General features: G+C 46.9%; 1 protein-coding gene across 6 annotated transcripts in view; it reads left to right on the forward strand.

The window, feature by feature from the left end:
• Positions 1-23,013, forward strand: part of LOC108935170 (tetratricopeptide repeat protein 39A-like) — a 28,024-nt gene extending 5,011 nt beyond the window's left edge. For 3 of the 6 annotated variants that reach the window (XM_018753546.2, XM_018753548.2, XM_018753550.2), the window contains 16 exons: positions 9,011-9,115; positions 12,970-13,101; positions 15,972-16,024; positions 16,205-16,272; positions 16,455-16,519; positions 17,173-17,272; positions 17,480-17,753; positions 18,547-18,614; positions 18,955-19,014; positions 19,332-19,493; positions 19,597-19,688; positions 19,811-19,931; positions 20,684-20,795; positions 21,062-21,176; positions 21,623-21,739; positions 22,065-23,013. In XM_018753546.2, the coding sequence (XP_018609062.1) occupies positions 9,011-9,115; positions 12,970-13,101; positions 15,972-16,024; positions 16,205-16,272; positions 16,455-16,519; positions 17,173-17,272; positions 17,480-17,753; positions 18,547-18,614; positions 18,955-19,014; positions 19,332-19,493; positions 19,597-19,688; positions 19,811-19,931; positions 20,684-20,795; positions 21,062-21,176; positions 21,623-21,739; positions 22,065-22,182 (1,762 nt within the window). In that variant the 3' untranslated portion in view covers positions 22,183-23,013. Of the gene's footprint in view, positions 1-9,010; positions 9,116-10,034; positions 10,153-10,559; positions 10,747-12,969; positions 13,102-15,971; positions 16,025-16,204; positions 16,273-16,454; positions 16,520-17,172; positions 17,273-17,479; positions 17,754-18,546; positions 18,615-18,954; positions 19,015-19,331; positions 19,494-19,596; positions 19,689-19,810; positions 19,932-20,683; positions 20,796-21,061; positions 21,177-21,622; positions 21,740-22,064 lie in introns of those variants that run through there. The other 3 variants (XM_018753549.2, XM_018753552.2, XM_018753551.2) reach the window with 3 other exon arrangements.
• The last annotated feature ends 208 nt before the right edge of the window (positions 23,014-23,221 follow it).

Consider the following 23,221-nt stretch of genomic DNA (forward strand, 5'->3'; position numbering starts at 1 on the left):
ATGTTGTTCCCGGAATCTGCCGAAGCCCCTCTCCCGGTTTGGGGGTCCCGGTCCCAAGTGTCTCCTATTACCGCTGACGCCGCCGCTCTGGACTTCACCTTCCACTTCCGTTCCAATTCTTCCTGCGGCCCCGTACTTCTCGATCTTCTCGTGCTCCAGCTTTCTGATATTGCTCTCGCTTGGGATTGCTACCTATCATAATTGCCCTCTTCTCCTCCTTGTCGACCACCACTATGTCTGGTTGGTTGGCCAGCAGCTGCTCGTCAGTCTAGAACTTGAAGTCCCACAGGGCCGTAACTCTGCTGTTTTCAACCACCACTTTCTCGTGGCGTCTCCCATTTGGACTTGGGACTTCCAGTCCGTATTCTGCACAGATGTTGCCGTACACTATCCCAGCCGCTTGGTTATGCCTCTCGGTGTACGCTGTCCCAGCTGGACTGTTTCAGCGGCATCTTTGCACAGCCTGCACCTTGGGTTCTGTCTGCTATGTGATAGAGCCCAGCCTCTATAGATCTAGTGCTTAGAGCCTGTTCATGTGCTGCCGTGATCAGAGCCTCTGTGATGTCCTTCAGACCGGCCTTTTCCAGCCACTAGTAGGATTTCTTGATGTCAGCCACTCCCTGTATCTCTCGATGGTAGAGCCCATGGAGGGGCTTGGTCTCCTATGATGTCTCCTCTTGTTCCTCATCACCTTCTGTCTTCTGCTGCCTGAGGAACTCACTTTGCAGTTTGCCCTGGGGGTCTGTCTTCCTGATACTCTTGGATGCTTCTTGTTTCATCCTGGATAGTGGCTCTGACACACACGCACACACACGCACTCACAGATATATATTATACACTGTATATAAATACAGAACGTAGGGATCAACAGATTTTCAGTGCAACGAACACTGCCCCCCATGTAGACTGTTGCTTCGAGGATGGGCTGTAAACTTTTTAGTATGGAATAGTATCTGCAGAAATGGAAACGTTTTGTACCAAAAGACAATGCAATATTTGTGTCTAATGTCTATTCTGTTTTAACTTTAATTAAAAAATTGGAGTGACTTGAGCCTCCACTTGTTCCCGTTAATCGGCCTAAACTGTACGGACTACAATAAAAGGGGTTGTATTACTGTCTGTAAAAGCACGGGTCACCAGGGATATAGCAGTTATGGGACTGGAGTTGTGATAAGAGGATTAAGTGATTGAATTTCAGTAGAAGCCTTTATGTCAGTTCCTCAAGGAAAGTACCTGAAATCCTACAGTATACCCAACCGTGTTACTATACATTAAAGTGCAAAATGAATTATTTATGGCACCCTGGACAAGACTGACTTTGAACAATTAATGTTCACCTTCTTCTTCGTCTTCTTCTTCTTCTTCTTCTTCTTCTTCTTCTTCTTCTTCTTCTTCTTCTTCTTCTTATTATTATTATTATTATTATTATTATTATTCAAGTTAATGATGCTCTTCATCAGTGGGTAACAACAGTTCCAGTTCTGCATCCTGACAGGACATCAATTATTCAAACAACAACTGCTGCATGGATCTAATCTTAGCAAGTCTAGTTGGAATATTTACCTACAATTTTTATTAAGACAGTTTCCTACTGTGATAATAGCTTGCTTCTGCACACGCCAGATATATATGTGAAATACTATATATTATAAACATGGAAGGTTTTGGGTCTATTTCATATTTCTGAGCGTTTGTTTCCAGGTTATGATCCTTATGCAACTCTGTTTATGAGTCAGAGGTCCATTGCTGTAATGCTCCTAGAATTTAAAAGACAAACCTCATCTAAGTGGAAATATGAATTATTTAAGCTTCTGAGTTGCAACTGAACTGCAAAATACATACAGATACATGATTGTTTTTCAACAGATGTGAAAATGTAAATCATTGTGTATAAAATGTGATGTTTTCTCTGCCTGTCAAATTAGAAACTGCTTAATAGTTCTGACATTAAACCTGCAGTGAAGGGTGAAAATTAAAACCATTTATAGTTAAGGTGTTAAGAGCAACTGTTTGGGGGGACTCCGGGAAACCGCTGGATGAGCCGCGTTCTTTCTGCTCAGTGTTTACAGAGAAGCCCTTGACGGGTCACTTTGTGACCACATTACATCTTGGGATTGTTTAAGAGCAAAGTTCAGTTTTCCCATTTCAGTGTGAATTCTGTATCAGGAGTTGAGGGTAGGGGAGTTTGATAGGGAAAAAAGCACAGAAGAAATTTCAGGGGTATTCCACTGGCTTTCTAGAATATTCTGCGACATCCTTTTAATAAACAGCATTGTGGGATGACTCAGTAAAAGTAAAGATTTCTGTTGTATTCACTGTGCCTCTTTTGGAATTCAGACAGCACAGTGGTAGAGTAGGTAGTAGTGGTGCCTGGGCTCTGGGCTCATGTGGGCTTTAAATACAACTCAGACTGTGTGCAGTTTGCGTCTTCTCCTCGCCATTGTTTCTTCCCACAGTCTGAAAATTTAAGGTATATTTCAGATGAATTGGTGCTTTTAAATTGGCCTTCGTGTGCGTATGTGTATGTGCATGAGTGTGTGTGATTGTCCTGTGCAGGGTACACCGTGCCTCATGCCCCAAGTTTCTGGAATAGGTTTTTGTACATTTTTTTTGTATTTCTGAGATATATATATATATATAGATTCGAAGAAAAGCGTCTGCTAAATGAATACTGTAAAAGTAAATGTATTGTAGGCTCTGAACCACCATGACCCTGCACTGATCTAGCGGTTATTGATGATGGGTGGATGGATGGATGGATGGATGGATTGATGGATTGATGGATGGATGGACTGACTGCATATGCTGCTTCATAGTGTGTGGTGCCAACCTGCTCTTCAGCGCTGTCTGTGCTGGAAGATGCAAATATTTCCAGCGATGACGGTATACAAATGAACGCAGCCCTGTGTGTTGAGCTGTCTGGCACAGAGCAGATCTGAGTGTGGAATGTGCACGTCCAAAAAACAGCAGTATGGCTGCTGGGCGAAGTATAAAGTATAAGGCAGCACTGCTCCCGCCATGCTCCGCTCTTCCGAAAGAGCGCTCGTGGAGATGTTCCTGTCAAGTACGCTAGGACTCTGTTGAGCGTGTCTCGATCTGACGTAAAACGTTGCATCCCGAGCGCCGCAATGTCCGTCAGCGATGGGAAGTTAAAGTGTTTGGACGCGTCGGACGAGCCGGAGCTCTCTTTGCCGCGTCGGCAGAGTTCGGCCTTGTTGCAAACCTCCAGTTACCGCTGTTCTCGTTTGTCCCTACAGCTTTATACTGAGCACGACGTGGGAGTGCTCGCTTTGCTGCGTGACTCTTTTCATTCGCTTCAGCTGCCTTACCTTTACATAGCGCTTCGGCGTGTCCTTGAGTGACGCAAATGCGAGTTCGCCCCAGTGCCTGTGGCTCGTAGTGTTGCGACCGCCATGTATCGGATGACGGACAGCTCACGGTTTGCTTTGAGACATCGTGCCAAGTTCACTGTAGTCGTCGTGTCACATCATCATTTAAATAGTGCCATTTAAACTGAACTTTAACGCATGTCGGTAAAAAAAAAAAAAAGCGAAACTGGGGAGATACTAAGAATGTACACACACACACACACACACACACACCATCTGAAACCGCTTGTCCCTGGAGGGGTTGCAGGGAGCCAGAGCCTAACCCGGCAACGCAGGGCGTAAGACCGGAAGGGGAGGAGACACACCCAGGACGGGACGCCAGTCCGCCGCAAGGCACCCCAAGAGGGACTCGAACCCCAGACCCACCGGAGAGCAGGACACGGTCAAACCCGCTGTGCCACCACACCCCCAATACTAAAAATACCCACAGCCTATTAATCTTTTTTGTAATTTATTTAGCTGACACTTTTCTTCAAAGCAACTTAGTGTTTATCTGTTTACCTCTTCACACAGCTAGGTATTTTGGGGCAAGTACCTTGGTCAAAGGTTCTACAGCCAGAGGTGAGAGTCAAACCTGTACCCTTTGGGTCTAAAGGCAACAGCACTACCCACTGTACCACCAGCTGTTATATACTGTTCTGCTTACATCAGCAGGTAGTGTTGTGTTAGAGCTGCTGCCTCGCAATCGAAAGACTCGGCTTTGGATTCCTCCTGCTGCTGCACCCTTGATCAAATTTGTACGCACACGTACACACGCTGACTCAAGCTGCTAGTCCCAAGTGGGGTCGCAGCGAACCAGAGCCCAACCCGGCAACACAGGGCATAAGGTTGGAGGGGGAGGGGACACACCCAGGACAGGATGCCAGTCCGTCATAAGGTACCCCAAGTGGGACTCGAACCCCAGACCCACCGGAGAGCACAGGCCAAACCCACTGTGCCACTATGCCACTACGCCACCACACCCCCCTCCTCAAACGTACTTAATCTGAATTACTTCAATACAATCACCCACATTGTAAGTAACTTAGTACACAAACCCAACATTTCAAGTTACATTTCTTCATTCAGCTGACACTTTTCTCCAAAGGCAACTTGCTGTGCTAAGTTACTTACAATGATTTACCCATTTATACCCACTCACGTTCATTAACTGCTCGTCTTTGTTGGGCTCGCCCGGAATCAGTGAGTACTTGGCTATGAGGGGTATTTACCCATTTATGAAACTGGGTAATTTTTACTGGAGCAATTTACACTTTGTAGGTGTTTAAGGGCACTAAAGTGGGATTTGAACCTAGGTCCTTTGAATGCATGGTATCAGTTGTAACACGATGCTGCTTGCTGCCCCAGGATGCCTCGGATGCCCCCGTGACTCGGGCGTCCGCTCGGTTTGGCTGCATCAGTGACGATAACAAATCACTGCAGCAAATCAAGTAAACTTTAGTATGTTAGTCTCTCAGTATTTCTCCGTGTCAGGGGTTTTTGTTGGTGGTGGGGGGGGGGGGGTGAGCCTGTTTGTTCTTAATGCTTCTCTGTATGTTTATATGTATTTGGTCCAATACTGACTGGAAACTTGCCACCACCCGGTGGGGGTCGCGATGCGAGCTTTGCCGGGGCTTTAGGAACGTTTTTGCCGGACCCTGCTGAACACAGTCAGCCTTCCCTCCGGGAGGCCCGATCGGAGTGGAAAGTGAGCGCGCTGTCCGCATCGAGCGGCGCAAGGACAGTGGTGGCGTGAACTGATGGGGGTGGGGGAGGACCAGCAGCACTGTGCTCCTGTGTATGTGGGACAGAGGACAGTGTTCAGACAGCATACCCTTAGCTGTCAGTGTGTGACAGTCATCCCGATCTTATTAGGCTGCCCCCACCCCCGCCCACCGCTCCCGCCCACCATCTCCCACTGTGCCGGCTCGCCTGCTGCTGCTGCTGCCTCCGGTTAACTGTGCGGCAGCGCTGAAGAAGGCTACATCATCGCTCTCGTTCTGTTTCCGCACTCCTCTCCGACGCACTGCCAGATGAGAATGTCAGGGGAGGCGGAAGCCCTGTCTGACGGGTAAGACGGCCGGGGGGCTGCGAGGAAACACCGGGGCGGGAGGGGAGGCGCTTTGTTCGCCTGCGGGGCGGCCGATGCGGCGTTCGGCTGCGTGGGATGGAAGAGGGGGGCTCCTCGCCCCTGGGCGCGCGGCACGACTCGCTCGCTTCGCAGAGGTCTGCGGCGGCAGAAACGGGGAGCGCCTCGAGCGAGCTAGGGCGGACCGTGGGGATGCGTGTCCTGCTCCGTGCGGTTTTCAGCGCCGCTCCTGAGAAAAGTTGTGGCGACCGTGCAGTCGTTGACAAGTTAGTTCAGCGTGTGAGCGCGTCTCCAGCGTTTCGTGTCCAGGTGCGCGTTGCTCTTTATTGCCTCGAGAAGTCAATATTTCCGATGTGTCGGTGTCTAGCGGTTTCCTTTCCCCTCGTATTTCGCAGCGATTCGCGACGCCTACCGGGAGCAGAGTGCTTTTTCGTTCACCCAGCCGGTGCTCTCCCTCAATCGCTTCTTCCTTCTGCAATACGTCATTCGGGGTAATTGCAGCAGGCTTAAAAGCCCCAACTCCCTGTGGGTAGGAAACACTCCTGGACTTCCTTTTATGTGCTGCATTGTACTCTTCCTCACCACATATGCACTGCATTGTATTTGGTGTGTGTGTGTGTGTGTGTGTGTGTGTGCGCTGATACACCACTTTCTCTGTGAATGGCATCACACACATGGCTATGAGATCAATGTCACAGATGTGCATAACAAGAGAGTCTTTGTTTTGCCCTGGTGTGTGGCACCAGGAATGATTTATTTATTGGAAATTTAAACAATTTTCAATAAATACATTTGAGAAATTTAAAAAAATATTGTATCTGAAATCATTTGCATAACTCTTAAAGCTGGGTGCGGTGGTGCAGTGGGTTGAGCTGGGTCCTGCTTTCCAGTGGCTCTGGGGTTCAAGTCTCGCTTGGGGTGCCTTGCAGTGGACTGGCGTCCCGTCCTGGGTGTGTCCCCCTCCGGCCCTTCACCCTGTGTTGCCGGGTTAGGCTCCAGCTCCCCGCGACCCTGTATGGGATAAGCGCTTTCAGATGATGATGATGTGTGTGTGTGTGTGTGTGTGTGTGTGTGTGTGTGTGTTAAAGCTGGGTTCGGACATCCGATATCCTTTACTGCTCATTTTCTTTTCCTGGCTCATCAGTGCTTATCTGATGGTGTCAAATAAATAGTAAATATGGAGTGTTCAGCTTTCATCAGAACTGATGGACTGACTGTTTTACAATTTTTAACCATGGTAATTGAATGATGACCTAATACATTGACTTAAAAAGGAAAAGACATACAGTGTTCTGCCTCATTTATTCAGTTGTAGTCATTTAAAAGGACATGGAAGGTAAATTCAGTCTGCAAAAGCTCAAATTGCTCTTAGAAGCTTAGATAATTCTCGTAACAGGAGGACACTTTACATAAGGAATTTTCTGAAAAGCATCTGACAGATTTGTAGGCTTTGAGAAAGTAACTAGATCCTGCTTTTCTTGATCTTCAGTCAGTATCATGTGGATTTGCCCATGTAAACTGCAAATAATCATATTTGTTGTCCATAACTTGTTGAGATTGAAATTGACGTAAGTTTTGTTATGGAAAAATGCTCTCTCTTCCTTTGGTCTGGTTTAACTAGCAGCTTTATCTTTTTTAAGAAAAAACAGTTTTATTACAAGAATATTGTTCTGTTGCCCTTACATATATATATACACACACACACCACTGTCTGAACCGCTTGTCCCATGCGGGGTCGCGGGGAACCAGAGCCTAACCTGGCAACACAGGGAGTAAAGCCAGAGGGGGAGGGGACACACCCAGGACGGGACGCCAGTCCACCACAAGGCACCCCAAGTGGGACTCGAACCCCAGACCCACCGGAGAGCAGGACTGTGGTCCAACCCACTGCGCCACCGCACCCCCTATATTGTGTGTGTGTGTGTGTGTGTGTGTGTGTGTGTGTGTGTGTGTGTGTGTGTGTGTGTGTGTGTGTGTGTGTGTGTGTGTGTGTGTGTGTGTGTGTGTGTGTGTGTGTGTGTGTGTGTGTGTGTGTGTGTGTGTGTGTGTGTGTGTGTGTGTGAAAACAAAGACTCTCTTGTTATGTACATCTGTGACATTGATCTCATAGCCATGTGTGTGATGCCATTCACAGAGAAAGTGGTGTATCAGCGCGCGCACACACATATATATGGCACATCCAGTGACCTTTCTCATCTTCTCAACTACATTTTTACATTTATTACTTTAATTTGTTATAAGAACCATTCGGCTGATGTGCTTTGCTCAATCAATGCGTACAAGAGTCACGATTCTGCTAGATGATCCGTCCCTCTGTTCAGCTTGCACACTCGAAATTCATGTTCTCGACCCCATTGTCGTATCTATATTGGACTGGGTGTGCACGTCTTGTTCATTCTCTTGTTATCTCTTTCCGAACCCCGATCAAGACCTTTCACTTGCCATTCTCTGCTTTACGGCTGCAGTGTGCATGTGCCAAGGCTCCCGGGTTCACTGTCTGATAGATCACTTGTTGCCTGACTCGTGCCCGAGTTACAACCGAACGACTTACTCCTGTGAGCAGATTCAGCCTGAGGGCTGTTGTGTGGTCTATTTTTTTTTTTTTTTTTTTTTAAACACGGTCTCCTCTTCTGTACCTTGACCCTTTACATTTAGAAGATAATTCAAAAGTACATGTTGGATGCAAAAGTTAAAAATGTTCTAATCTCTCTGGTATTAAGAGTTAAAGACAAGAAAGACCTGGAGAAATGATGCTCAGGTCTTGTTAGGTCAAATGTGGTTTGTTACCGGCAGCATTTGGCGCCTCCGTTTCCAAGTTAAGTCGGGGGCACAGTGGTGCAGCAGGCTTGGCTGGGTCCTGCTCTCTGGTGGGTCTGAGGTTCGAGTCCTGCTTGTGTGTGTGTGCGTGTGTGTGTGTGTGTGTCTCTCAATTAATGGGTTTTAGTGCTTCCATCAAGAGATACCAGCTCATTATTGAGTGCTAATGCAGACTCCTTGGCCAGTGGGTGGTGTACTGCTTAGAGCCATTTCCTTGTAAGTACCTTGCTTTTGCATTTCAAGTCCTGCAATAGCAGTCTTGAACAAGGCACTCGCTCTGAAGTACCACAATAAAAACACCCAGTTGTATAAATGCATAAATAATTCTTGGTATCTTAGTGCACAAATCTAAAATTGCACTTTGACTCAGATAAAATGTTAGCAACTAGTAACGGTTATAATGTAACAGAAATGATCAGTTGCTAAGAACCCAAAGTTGAATATGACCTGTTTCTTTATTTTCAGTGACTGCGCTGCCCTGTGAATTATCCTAAGTTAGTGCGAACCTCTCCTTCCGTAAATTAGTTAAATATCCCGCCGAAAACAAAAGCATCATCGTGCTGTACAGGTCGGATTGCTGAGCAAGGGATGTCAGTTGCATCATGAGACAAGCTTGAAGTGCCTGAACGCTGCAGTTTTACTGCTAGCAACAGTATATTAGAAAACGTTTCGGAGTAGGAACTTGAAGTCTTTTTAAACTTTTTGAAACGTCGTCTTCTCCCCTGCCTTTGCAAAGGTCACGGAGATCAGACCTGTCCGTGGCCCTCGATGACTGCATGGCGGCCCTGGACCTGTTCCTGCGGAACCAGTTTGAGGAAGCGCTGTCCAGGCTGCGCAGCAGGTGAGACCTCGGGTTCTACTGGGCGTGTTTGTCATCGTTCGTCCTTGGGCGTTTATGTAGCTGTCGGGTGTTCCTCTCTTCTGCCTCGTTGTCTCTTCAATGCGCACATGAACACGTGACAGATGCGCGTGCCTGACCGCATACCGAGACCGGAAAAACTGCCGAACGCATTCGCCGCCGCCTTCTTTCGTATTATGTAGCCTGCTGCGCTTCGGTAAAAATGTCTTCTTCGGTTAAACGTCAGAGGTGCGGAGATGAACAGGTCGGTGTGGCGTCTCAGCTGCGATGCGTGTGGTGATCTGCAGCGGCTCTTCTCCGCTGGCCGTGCAGCGTTACATCCGCATTGTTCGCGGAGCCTCTGTGTTCCTGACTGAAGCAACATGGTGGTTAAAGACATGGATTTACTACCTTTAGGCTGTTGGTTCAGGCAGCATGGTGATTAGAGCCGCTAACTTGCACTCGAAGGACCCAACTTTGAATCCCAGCTCCTGCTGTAGTGTGCGTGAGCAAGGTATTTTTTTACTGGTGTAAACACAACAAAAATTAGCCAGCTTTATAAACACACACATCTGAACCACTTGTTCCGTACGGGGTTGCGGGGAGCCAGAGCCTAACCTGGCAACACAGGGCGTAAGGCCGGAGGGGGAGGGGACACACCCAGGACGGGACGCCAGTCCATCGCAAGGCACCCCAAGTGGGACTCGAACCCCAGACCCACCGGAAAGCAGGACCTGGTCCAACCCGCTGTGCCACCGCCCCCCCCCGCTTTATAAACAGGTAAATCATAAGCAGCTTAGTCTTTCAACCTATACTGTAAATTGCATTGGAATAAAGGATCAACTAAATAACGAAATACACTGTAAGTGTGGTTCAAGCCTTAGGAGATGAAAACAGAATTTGTTTACCGACTCACCGGATAGAAGAAGTGGATGGACCGGCGTCCAGTCCGGGGTGTATCCTCGCTGGCCCGGCTCCTTGTGGTTCCACGACAGGCTCTGGATTGCCGGGACCCTGATTTGGGCACGCAGCTTCCCAGGGTGAGTAGGTGTGAGGGCCACAAATGGAAATTGCACATCAGCTCAGATTTCTAAAATAAACTGCTGATGAGCTGCTGCTCGCTTTCTGTGATGCGTCAGTAGATGGGTTTTGGTGAGTGGCCCGAGTTGCACGATCGATCTCAAGTGCGAAATATTACAGTTATGGGGTCACGGCAGTAGAGGAGTCAAAGCAGAAAATGTATCATCTGCCTCAAAAGCGACAGCTGACAGCTCAGACCTGCAGACAGACAAGTCATAACAGTGAGCGATTTTTTTTTTTTTTTTTTTTTTTTTTCCTCACCTCGGCCCACCCCATTCCAGGCAATGCCGTAATAATGCAGTAGGCGTGTGTGCTTGGATTTCGTGTTGTGTTTCCTGAGGTGCGGCAGCGTCTGGCAGCGCGGCAGTGCACGTGGGAATATCCTCATACTCGCTCTTTGATTGGCTGGATGGTCCGGCTGGATGTACGTCGCGGCGCTGAATTTGCCTACGTGTCAGCGGGGTTAAGCAAAACACGGCGCCACGTGAGTCCTGTATTGCGATTCAGCTTCAGCCCATTATAATCCCTGTCTGCCCAGCGGAGAACGATGAGCGGTAATGACAGCGCACAAGAAATCTTCATCGTCCCGATTTCATAAAGCAGCTGGAATACAGATTTGCAATGAAATGAAGTGCCTGGTTCGCAGTTTCAAGAGATATAGAACTTGCAGGTCTTGTGATTTTGATGAGCCCACAATGACGATCAGGTCTTTGCCAGCAAATTGCATCAGAGGCACGTTCTTGATCCGCGTGGCCAAGAAAAGAAGGACGTGAACTAAAAAACAAACGCGCGGCTTTCTCTGAGGCACGGTGACGGTCTCTTAACTATGGAACTCGGTCTGGCGTTGCAGAACCTTCTCCTCCAAAAAAGGCAAAGTCATTTGTTGAGGTCCTTTACTATATTTGTGTGATTTGCTGCTCTCACTTTGTCGTCATCCGTGGAAATGGCGTTTTCTTCGACAGTAGTGCTGGAATGTTTAACGTGACGTATTCGCGTGAATAGCCGTCGCGTTCATTCCCAGCACTGCGAGCTGAACCCGCCGAGAACTTGTTTGGGCACATCTCTGCCGGTGGAATGCCCATCGAGCCATGTCGCATTGCGTTATCTCGCACGGAAAAGGGAACAGCCGCTGTCCGAAAGGAGGACGCGTTCTGTAAAAGCATCGTTTAAAATAAGCATTGAGAAGGTGTGCCCTCCGCAACGGAGGTGCTCGTTCGCGCAGCGCATCCTGCAGTGGCCTTAGAGCTCCGAGGCTGTGAGTTGAAACTGGTTCATCCTCCATCCATGTCTCCTTCTCTTAGTGTAATGCATAAATTGTACTTCTGCTGAGATGTACGTCGCTTTGGACAAAAGCGTCTGCTAAATGAATAAATGGAAATGTAAATCTGATCCATCCATCCATCCATCCGTTACCAATAAGTGCTTGCCCGGTTCAGGGCCACGGCGGTCCGGAGCCCATCCCAGAAGCACAGGGTATGAGGCCCGGTACTCCCTGGAGAGGACAAGAGTCCATTTCGGGGCAATCGCACACACTGATTCGTTCATATATACGCACACTCGGTATGTAAAATACAGGCGGTCCCCAATTTACGATGCAGTAACGTTCCGCGAAACCCATCGTAAGTCGAAAATGCATTTAATACACCTACCCTAGCGAACATCGTGGCCTAGCATACGCGCGATGGCCGTCACGGGCTTGCCGCCTTGAGTTTCTCCTGAAGAGTAATTGCCCTCCGCTTCTTCTTCCCACCGGTAGCAGGAACCGCAGATGGGTGTTTCTGTGACATTATGGATGCACAAAACACAAAGTGGATACAGGGGGATGGATATCTGTACAGTGACCGCGCGACAGACCGGGAGATGCGGATCGCTGCCGCTGCCCAGCATCGCGAGAGAGTATCGCTCCGTATATCACTTGCATGGGGGAAAAAAAAATAAAAATTCAAAATTCGAAGCACGGTTTCTACCGAATGTCTATCGCCAGCTCACCGTCGTAAAATCGAAAAGTCGTAAGTCGAGGAGCATCCGTGTGCAACAATACAAATCGTGGAGCAACTAATGCAAGCATACAGCTCCTGAACACGGGGCAAGTGGCTCCTTAGAAAATTAATGTTTCGGCAACAGATGTACTTCACCCATTCAGTCATTCATTATGAACGACTTTCACGCTCTGGATGCGATTTGGGCTCACTTCGCCTGAAACACTGGACCGCAGGCAAAAGATGCAAACCTCAGGTACAGTATTTTGTCATTCGAGTGCCTGGACGTCACGACAAGGGTGCCCTACTTTGCACCCCATGCTTCCTGCGACGGGATCCAGGTCTCCAGATAAATCACCCAGCGCTCTGTATCACGTTGGCGAGAATACCGCCTAAATTGAATTCACTGAGTCAGTGAAACTAGGAATAACTTTGTTTTTTTTAGAAATGGGCACGGGGTGGCACAGCAGTTAGAGCTGTTGCCGTGCCACTGGAAGGTCTTGGGTTTGAGTCTCCATTCCCATTGTAGTGTCCTTCGTCAGGGGACCTACACTAAATCACTGTGATTTCTGTAGCTCTGTATACAAACCTAACATTGACAGTTGCCTTGGACAAATAAATACCAAAAATTAATTCTAAGTAAACATTCCTATAAACTTTAGAAACATCCTGTGCTCTTATCTCTTCTCTTTCACAGTTTTCTATTATATTTCTATTCTATTATATTACAATACTATGTATTTGAATGTATTGCCATCTGACCTTGCTGTTTATCTGCATCGCTGTCTTGTCTTTTAGAATCAAAGATAGTATGTACCATGCCCTCACGTACGCCACCATACTGGAGATGCAGGCCATGATGACCTTTAACCCTGAGGATATATTGACAGCTGGCAGTACCATGAAAGATGCCCAGGCTGTGTGCCAACGGTGGGATCTCATTTTCTCTTTCGTACAGCGTGTGCTGCTGCTTTCTTATTTATCAGTGTATAACAGTGTATTTGTCATAAATGTGTTTGCGTACTATGTAATATGTCCTACAGGGTTTATGTGGTGCATGGGTTATAAGCAGTTTTTGGCTTGACGTGTTGTGTCGACCCCCCGTCAGCTGCTGCTCTGCTCTATTCTTTCCTGGTCCTAGTAGATGATATGTAGTGTGTATTGTATTTGTAGCATTCTTCCTACAGATATGGAAAATATAATATACATACATGTGTATGATTTAATATTCTAGGATTCAGTGCCGTGGTGTTTTGCAGACACAGGTTGCTAATTATACATGTTAAGTTACTGGAATGACTCTGCTGATGTACTATAGAAAAAATACTTAAGTAGAATTTTCCCCAATAAGACATCATACTTTATAAATAGGAGAAAATATCTTTGGATGAAAGTTTTAGCTAAGCTGTGAAATAAATAAAATAAAGTTTGCATGTATAATGTTGGGGACACGGTGGTACAGTGAATAGCGCTGCTGTTTCACAGCGCCTGGGTGGTGTGAGAGGACATGGGTTCGATCTCTGCTCAGTCCGTGTGGAGTTTGCATGTTCTCTCCCTGTCTGTGTGGGTTTCCTCTAGGTGCTCTGGTTTCCTCCCACAGTCCAAAGACATGCTCTTTAGCTTCCCCCACCGTGTGTGAGTGACAGAGAGAGTGTGTGTTCCACTGACGTATGGATGAGTGACCCAGTGTAAGTAGTGTATCTAGCAGTGTAAGTTACCTTGGTGAATGAGGTGTGTGGCCTGATGACACTACATAGAGTTCATTGGAAGTCATGCTGGAGAAAAGTGTCTGCTAATTGAATAAATGTAAATGATGTGAGAGTTCATGTTGAGAAACATCCTGAATCATTAATATCAACACGTCCAGATCAGATTTTGCGCACTGATGAAATTGCACATTGGCACCAAGCGGCGTGGGAGACGCAGGACAAAGCCCAGTGTCCAGGCTGCTGCAGGGACACAGCTCGGTCACTTGTAGCGTCGGGGTGGAATGTCCCATCCACGTGTCTTCACATGACCACAGTAAACTAGCCACATTCTTTAAACCTCATTTCCTGTCCCATGGGATGGTACATTTTCTGTAAAAGTTTTCACACAAAGAAGCTTGTTTGCATTTCTTGTTTATACATTTTTCAAACGTGAACATCTGTCTTTTACGTCAGTTTTCTGGTTCCAGCTGAATCAGTCATTAAAGCTTTGGTCTCTAAGTTGCCGCAATACAATTTCAAGAGCGCTTGAAATATTTGTTTTTAAGATAAAATAACACACACACACATACGGAGCCTACCTGGCAACTTAAGGTATAAGGCTGGAGGGGAAGAGGACACACCCAGGACGGGACGCCAGTCCACCGCAAAGCATCCCAAGCGGGACTCGAACCCCAAACCCACCAGAGAGCAGGACCCAGCCCAACCCACTGCTCCCCCGCACCACTGCGCCCCCTTTGACAAAATAACATTTTTAGTAAATAGTATGTGTTCATTTTCATAGTATTTGTCCAAAGAAATTTCCAGGCCATGAAATAAAGAATTCTCCCTGGACATCCATACTGAGACACAGTCTATGTCCGATTCTGAGTCCCGCAGAATTGGAATACATTTTTACTTTGAATAATACTTAATTAGGGGGGTGCGGTCGGTTGGACCGGGCCCTGCTCTCCGGTGGGTCTGGGATTCGAGTCCCGCTTGGGGTGCCTTGCGACGGACTGGCATCCCGTCCTGGGTGTGTCCCCTCCCTTTCCAGCCTTACGCGCTGAGTTGCTGGGTTAGGCTCCGGTTCCCCGCAACCCCGTATGGGACAAGCGGTTCAGAAAATGTGTGTGTGTGTGATAATACTTAATTAATTAAGATACTGATTAAGTATTTTTTTCATTTTTAAGAATATATTTTTCCCATGCACCTGAAAGCACTATGTGAAGTGGCCTTATTATTATATGCAGTGCAATGTCCACAACCGCTTGTCCCAAGTGGGGTGGCGGCAAGCCGGAGCCTAACCCGAGGCACAAGGCCGAAGGGCGAGGGGACACACCCTGGATGGGACGCCAGTCCTCCGCAAGGCACCCCAAGCAGGGCTCGAACCCCAGACCCACCACATAGTGGGCACAGGCCAAACCTGTTGTGTTGCTGCACCCCCCAATAATAATAATAATAATAATAATAATTATAAATTATTTAAACGATTAGGAGGTGACTTTCAGCAAAACCAATGTGATGTGTAGGCCTTGATGTCAACAGTTGAGCACCATGCGCTTTATTGTATAGTTTAGACATGGGGGGGCAACAGGTGCTCAGTTAGTGTCTTATTCATCAGGCACAGACACTGCTCACTACACGTCATGTTGTAAGTCCTCTTGCCCAGCAAACTGTCTCTGAAGTTTATCTCTGAGCTGATCTGGATGAACAGATTTAATAAGAGCAATGTTCCAGGGTGAGGGGGGTGTGGTGGCGCAGTGGGTTGGACCGCTGTCCGGTAGGTCTGGGGTTTGAGTCCCGCTTGGGGTACCTTGTGACGGACTGGCGTCCCGTCCTGGGTGTGTCCCCTCCCCCTCCGGCCTTACGCCCTGTGTTGCCGGGTAGGCTCCGGTTCCCCGTGACCCCATATGGGACAAGCGGTTCAGAAAATGTGTGTGTGTGTGTGTGTGTGTGTGTGTATGTTCCAGGGTGGGAATGGAACTGATTACCTGCAGCTTATAAGTCTGTCATTGAGTGCTGTGCTTCCTCCTGCCCAGGCTGTCACACTGTGAAGCGCAGCACTCAGTGACAGGTGCTTCAGCGAGGTCCTCTGTGTGTCCTCTCTCCCAGGTCCCGTAAGAAGTCCTCCTTCAACAGCCTGGCCAGCAGGAGCTTCACCGAGGGTCAGTGTCGTTCTCGAAGGAGAGCCGCTCTTTGAAGCCGTGGTACCGTAACAGCAGATGCTGACAGTGTGCCCGTGTGTCACGTGTAACCTGAGAGTAAAATTGTTATTTTTGGTTTGTTGTACAGCCCCTATGGTGGTTGCAGGCTGTCTGGTAATAGTGTTGTCATTTTCATCTCAGAGGAACTGCATGCTGAGCTATGCTATGCAGAGTGTCTCCTGCAGAGGGCAGCACTAACTTTCCTCCAGGTAACAAGGTTTTTAATGCATTGGGGGGGGGGGTGGAGGCACAGAACATGAAACACAGTGTGCAAAAGGTATAGAGCAACACTTAACAATATAACAAATGCAAAAGGAGTGTCATCATTTAGAATCAGAACTCCGACTATACGGTGTTTCGTTGAACATCCCTGTTTTATTCATTGTCGCAGGATGAGAACATGATCAGTTTCATCAAAGGAGGGATCAAGGTCAGGAACAGTTACCAGACCTACAAGTGAGTATTGTTGTGTCCTGCGTCAAAAGCAGGGCTTCTTGGAGTGTCAGTCCATCTGCGAGCTCAGGTTTCGCACACACTTGTCCTACGTGAACACTTCGTTCGGCGCCGAGCAAATGTGGAGCGGATCCACCCCGACCTCACCACGTATGGTTTGCTGGCACGATCTGAAATTGTTGTTTCATAATGTGCTGTTAATAAGTGCTGTAGGAAAATACGAGCACGTGACCATCGCGGCGGTAAATATCCCGCACGCCTGAGTCTTTCGGAAACATATCCGTAAATGATTTCACACGGCAGGTCTAACACCAGGTACTTGCTTCATTTCAGGCGCTTCTTGTCTGATATTTAATAGTTAAAGTGCAAAACCTTCTTAGGGGCGCCGGTCACTTGGCAGAGCCGCGGTCACACATTCCGCTTGTTTCTTTAAATCCATTTAATATGAAGCAACTGAACACGTGAGGTCGCATTCCTGGACTTTCTGCAGAAAATCACAGTACTTTCAGTGACTCCGGCGCGAAGTAAGCGGCTCTGGCGGGCCGCAGTCGGTCGGCCCGTGACAATGGCAATCTTGTTCCCGGCTGTGGACTGGAACCTGCGGGTGGCCGCAGTTTTAGGCCTCGGTGGTTCAGCGGTGTCGTCCTCTTACTCAGGGAGCTTCACGCTGTGCTGCAGTCAGCTGGCTACGCCCAGGGGGAGAATCACCGGCACTTCGAAGCAGGAGTCAAGCTTGGAGTGGGGTCCTTTAATCTGGTCAGTATTGTGTCAACATGTGATTTCCTCACAATCACATGTCGTCAGCTGTGCAGAGCGGCACACTGACACGTCATGCACTCACTGAACTGTCTGACCGCCGCACAACTTTACGCACGTATGAACGCGCACTAGGAAGGAGACGGAAACGGCTCTTTTTGTTCTGCGCCCCTCTTTCGTCATCCTCCCTCTCCCTCTCGTTCCCAGATGCTGTCCATGTTGCCCACTAGGATCCTCCGGCTGTTGGAGTTTGTGGGCTTTTCCGGGAACAAGGTGGGTTCTTCCGGGAGCGTCCTTAATTCTAGCGGCGCACGTGAGGCATTCTGGGACTTTCAGACGATGTTCATGTTCACGTGTGCTGTGGCGCTCCAGGAGTTTGGCCTGCAGCAGCTGGAGGAGGGTTCCTCCACACACACATTCAGGGCCTTCTTGTGCAACATGCTGCTGCTCTGCTATCACACCTTCATGAGCTTCATCCTGGGTGAGGCACAGCTGGACACAGCCGGTCTTAAATAGTTTTACTTTTTGAAATAACAATTTGCTCTGTACAGTAATACCTCGCCCTACGTCGTTAATTGGTTCCAAAGGGCGACGGAAAACGACATAACCCCTAAAAAACTGATTTAGACCCCCTGTAAACCCCTAACAAGCATTCCCCTTAAGTGTATACACTTCAATTAATGCTAAAGTAAAGAAAAAACAAAAAAAAACAAATTCCAAAAAAAAATGGCAGGTAAATAAGACAATTTTTTTTGTTTTATTTTTAAGATTTTAATTGATTTTATAGATTACAGTATATTATTTTATATATTTTAACATTTATTTTTATTTGATTTTATACTTTTTTATTGTTTTCAAGTGATTTTTAAGTTTTTAACAATTTTTAATATTTTCGGCTGACCGACGTAAAGCCGCGTCAGCCAACCAAATTCGAATTGTATTTTTCCATATATATTTAACGAAAAACCGACGTAAAGTCGAAAACGACGCGACACGAAACGACGTAGGGTGAGGTATTACTGTATAAGCCACATTTCACTGTATTTTCAACTGTTCTTTCATCCTTCCAAAATATATGCTAAGAGCTGTGAAATAACTATACTATTTGAAATGATCATAGTCTCAAGATGCCATTTACAAGCCCTCCAGATATTAAAGGCTTTGCTTTGTGAAACAGTCCTTTTTCGCTGCACATGCCACTTTCTGCACAGATAAGTGGAAGTGATGGAGATCTCTAGCACACGTGTAATTCTCTTTGTTACCTGGCTGGACAGGTACAGGGGAGGGCGATGTGGCCGATGCAGAGAGGTTATTACAGCCCTACCTGAAGCAGTACCCCAAGGTGAACCTCTTTGTTGATTCAACTTGCAGCCGGGCCCTTCTGCCAGTGGTCCCGGAGGACCGAGTCCAGGAGATTTTTATTCCACGCGGGGCTTTGAACCCGATCCGTCTGTTCCAAATAACATTTATTTACCAAATCAATCTAACTCCCTTTCTGAACTCTTACTGGTCTAAAAGAGTAAGGAAACCTGCAGGACTGGACTCTCCCCCCCCCGACCAGGTCCTTGCAGTGAAAAGCCCTGATTGACTGTTACAAATAGCATGTTACAGTAGGAACTATTAACAAGACAGTGCTTTGTTTTTTTAATTATCTAATACTTTCTGTACTGCTTTTTGTCCAGGGAGCAATTTTCTTGTTCTTTTCTGGTCGAATTGAGGTCATCAAAGGAAACCTTGATGCTGTGAGTACAATTTCTGTAACCCATTCTGTGAAATGAAGAACCCTTGCTTTAGTTTACAGGATAAGCGCAACTGTGTTTATGCCTGTTTTATAAGTCATCTGATTAATGCACATTGTTATCCACAATAATTAATATTTTCAGCATTGTCACAGTTGAACCATTAAAGATCTTTAACAGCTGCAAAATATGCCGTTTTTGGATTTCAGCTGTAAATCTTCTAATCGCAAGTGCAGTTCTTCAACGGCCTGCGGTTCCACCTGCTGTCATGGCCGAAATGTGCATGCGAGTGTATGCGTGTGCGTTTCTCCTTCTCGTAGGCTATCGGGCGCTTTGAGGAGTGCTGCGAGGCCCAGCAGGCCTGGAAGCAGTTCCACCACATGTGCTACTGGGAGCTGATGTGGTGCTTCACCTACAAAAGGCACTGGAAGATGGCCTACTTCTATGCTGACCTGCTCAGCAAAGAGAACACTTGGTCCAAGGTCAGATACTCCAAACTGGACCATCGATAACCAGAACCGTGACGTTCTCTTTAAATATGCAGTAGTTCAGGCACGAGTAAACATGCTCTGTAATTTCACGTAGGCCACATATGCCTACATGAAGGGCTCCTACCTGAGCATGCTCACCAGGGAGGAGTGTAAGGTCTTTGGGGAGAGCGAAGAGGGCCTTTTCAGGTATGAGGGTCCCATCCAGGAATGAAGCAGTTGTCGATGGAATCTGTGTCGTTGAGAAAACCCTGCGCACTGCTCACTGTTCTTTTGCGATGCGTGTTGCGCTCGTTGCTTCCGTGATCCAGACAGGTGCCGGGGCTGAAGCAGAAGATTGCGGGTAAATCTCTGCCCACGGAGAAGTTTGCCATCCGAAAAGCTCGTCGGTACCTGACAGAGAAACCCATACCCCTGCCTGTACCGCCACTGGTTTGTGATAACCCATTATTATTATTATTATTATTAGCAGTAGTAGTGGTATTTGTATTACATTTATATTTACATTAATTCATTTAACAGAAACTTTTCTCCAAAGCAACACACATCTCATAGAAAATACAATGTGTTCATTACATTCGCCGAAAGAGACATAGATGCAGACGTGTAATTCTTAAGTACAGTCAGTTTTTCTTTCCACCATATGAACCAATGTTCATCACATGAGTAGCTGCATAAAACTTTATCAGAAATATTATATTATTATTATTATTATTATTACTACGTTCAGAGCAGAAGGGCTGTTCCTGGGACTTGGAACCTGGAACCGGCAATCTTATGAGTCACTGCAAGTCACTATAAATCACTTACAATGACTCCACCTACTATTGTACAGTAGTCATAGTGTTTTTCACTTACATTTAATCTGCTGTGTTTGAGTAATAAGAATTCTGCTGTTTCATGTGTAAGTCTGGTGTTTAAAAAGTATCCTGACACCTGTGTGCCTCTGTCTTTCATAGGATTAGGCCTCTCCTGTAAAAGGAAAGTCAGACTTGTTGTAACATTGAAGCTGTAAAGTCTTGGTTTCTTGATGTTTCAGCAATTTTATGCATCTTTGTTCATAATAACAATGTAATAAACAAGTTATATATCAGCACACTTTGCACCAAATGGTATCTGTAGCCAACAGTACTAAGTGTAGCAGGAGCTTGATGTGTTGGCTGTGCTGTACCGTGTTGTCGCAGGAAATGATGTACATCTGGAATGGCTATACGGTGATTGGAAAACACAAGGAGCTGACCGAAGGGATCCTGGAGACTCTCAATGAGGCCCAGAAACAGCTTGAGTCGAACCCAAGTATGATTTGAAATAAAGATTAACCCTGTTACTCCAGAGTGCAGCCGCAGGGGTGTCAAGTCCAGCTTCTGATGGTCTTGCTCTTTTTACTCCAACGTGTTGCCGTCGTTTAACCGATACAGTTACGAGTTAATGCACCTTTGCTATTGACATGCTTTTCTCATAAGTACGTGCTGCATTCACCATAAGCATTAGCCTGTGCCTTTAGTCCTAGGTGTCTCAGTCTGCAGCAGCACGCTCCCTGACGTCCTCCCCCTCCCCCACAGGGACGGAACTGTCCACAGATGACCAGTGTCTGGTGAGCCTCCTCAAGGGCTTGTGCCTGAAGCAGCTGGGCTTCCAGGAGGAGGCTGAGCATTACTTCACCCTGGTGCTCTGCAAGTGAGTGCCCTCTATGAGCTGGGCCCAGCTTTTTTTGGAGGGGGGGGTGCTCGAGAGAAGGTTTGGTCCCTCTTTCAGGAAGAGAACTTGTGGTTTTATTGCATCCTTGTCCGAATATGATGCAGCAGAATTCCACAAGATGTTGACGATGATGTAGGGCTTCCCAGGCACTGCTCACTGTCAGGTTTCCCATTTTTCCACGGGTGACTAATATTTAGAAGATTTATTAGAAGTAAAAGCTCATCCAACCGGTTGCCAGTTCATTAAAACAGTGACATCAGCCTTGCGGAAAGCAGAAGCTTTTCCACAAAGAGATTAGAGAGTTCTCCCAGTACTCTGGGAACCTTCAGCTAGTTGAGGTAAATGTATGTTTCGATGTTGATTACAAATCACATCACCGTGAACTCTCTTGACCTTTTCTTTCTTTATTTCTTCTTGGGGAATAGTGAAAATCAGATCAAGTTTGACCACTACTTGGTGCCCAACGCTCTCCTGGAACATGGTCTGTTATGTCTGGAGCAAGGGAGGAGGGTGGAGGCCATCAAACTCCTGGAGGCAGCAAAGTGAGTCACAGGGCTTTTCCTTCTGCCAAGAGCACCTCCTCGACTTCTTAAATTCGTACACGTAACTGTAGAACGGTTTAAAATGTCCTACTTTTTACGGAGAGTGAAGCGCTGTAAAGAATACCGGTAAGGTTAGGCAGGTCACATAGCTCTGTTAAGGGAATTTTTCAAATTATTTTGCACTTTTACAACAAAAGAACTTGTAACCGGCGCATTCATTCACTGCACATAAATTTTATAAACGATCTGTTCGTGTTTGAACATTTCGAGACTCATACAGACCTTAAACTAATTTGCTGCTGCGTGTGTGTTTCTTCTCTTTCAGACAAAATTACAAGAACTACTCTATGGAATCTCGGACTCATTTCAGAATCCAGGCTGCGCTGCAGAAGGCTCGGGCCACAGATGCCAACGGCGTTCAGTGTGTGCCGCCCAGCCCCTGACTGTTGCTGCTACAGCGGGGCGGAGTTCCTTTTCATCCAGCAAAGAAAGCTGCGCAACCGATTTCATCCGGAGGGCCGACGGCGACACCCACAACCACACGCGGGAGCGGAGAAACGCAGAGAGAAGGAGAGTAGTATGAAGACGCACGGATACAGTCTGAACGAGGACACAGACACACACACAGATTAAGAAAAAGGCAACCTTCAAACACACACTACAAGTGCACATACACACATAGGATCATACACACAGTCCACCAAAGGTGCTTTGTAGTCGGTCTTATTAAATTATTGTCATTGGTTTTGCCCTTTGCGTTCTGAGCAGAATGACCAAACATACTGTGGCCAACCCATGAAATTTCCAGGGTAAACCCTTATTCCTATTTTTTGTTACGTTTAATTTAAAATTGGTTTTAAGGTGGATTTTTAGGAAGAATGTATGACAGAAAATGTCAAATTATGCAGATTTATCATGGAGATATTTCAACTCTCCTGAGGTACACCAGAAGTTCTGGAGTATTTAATGTCACACGTATACTGTACACTAATTTTGTCTTATGTCTAGTGTCTTTAAAAGCAACACCAAACACTTCAGCTGGCAGATGCAGTTTTAACAATGCACAGTGTAATGCACCAACAGGTTTCAAAATTATTTTCTTCTCCTTGTCATTTATTTGGTATATGCAGGCTGCATTAAATTCACCTGGAAAATGCAATTTTAACATTATTTCCTCACTGTGGAATTTCAGACAGCATAGTTTAGACTGGGGGGGGCGCGGTGGCGCAGCGGGTCCTGCTCTCCGGTGGGTCTGGGGTTTGAGTCCCGCTTGGGGTGCCTTGTGACAGACTGGCGTCCTGTCCTGGGGGTGCCCTCTCCCCCTCCAGCCGTGTGTGTGTGCGCGTGTGCGGGGTTTAGACTGAAATCTTGCTCGGCCACTAGAAGCTATTTTGACCAATTTTCACCGCAGTTTCACTTTTCTAATCGGACAAGCCCGCATAGCTCCACATAGCCTGCAAGTACAACTTTAGCAGCAATTTT

The sequence above is a fragment of the Scleropages formosus genome, chromosome 3 (genome assembly GCF_900964775.1).
Source record: "Scleropages formosus chromosome 3, fSclFor1.1, whole genome shotgun sequence".
Taxonomy (NCBI): Eukaryota; Metazoa; Chordata; class Actinopteri; order Osteoglossiformes; family Osteoglossidae; genus Scleropages; species Scleropages formosus.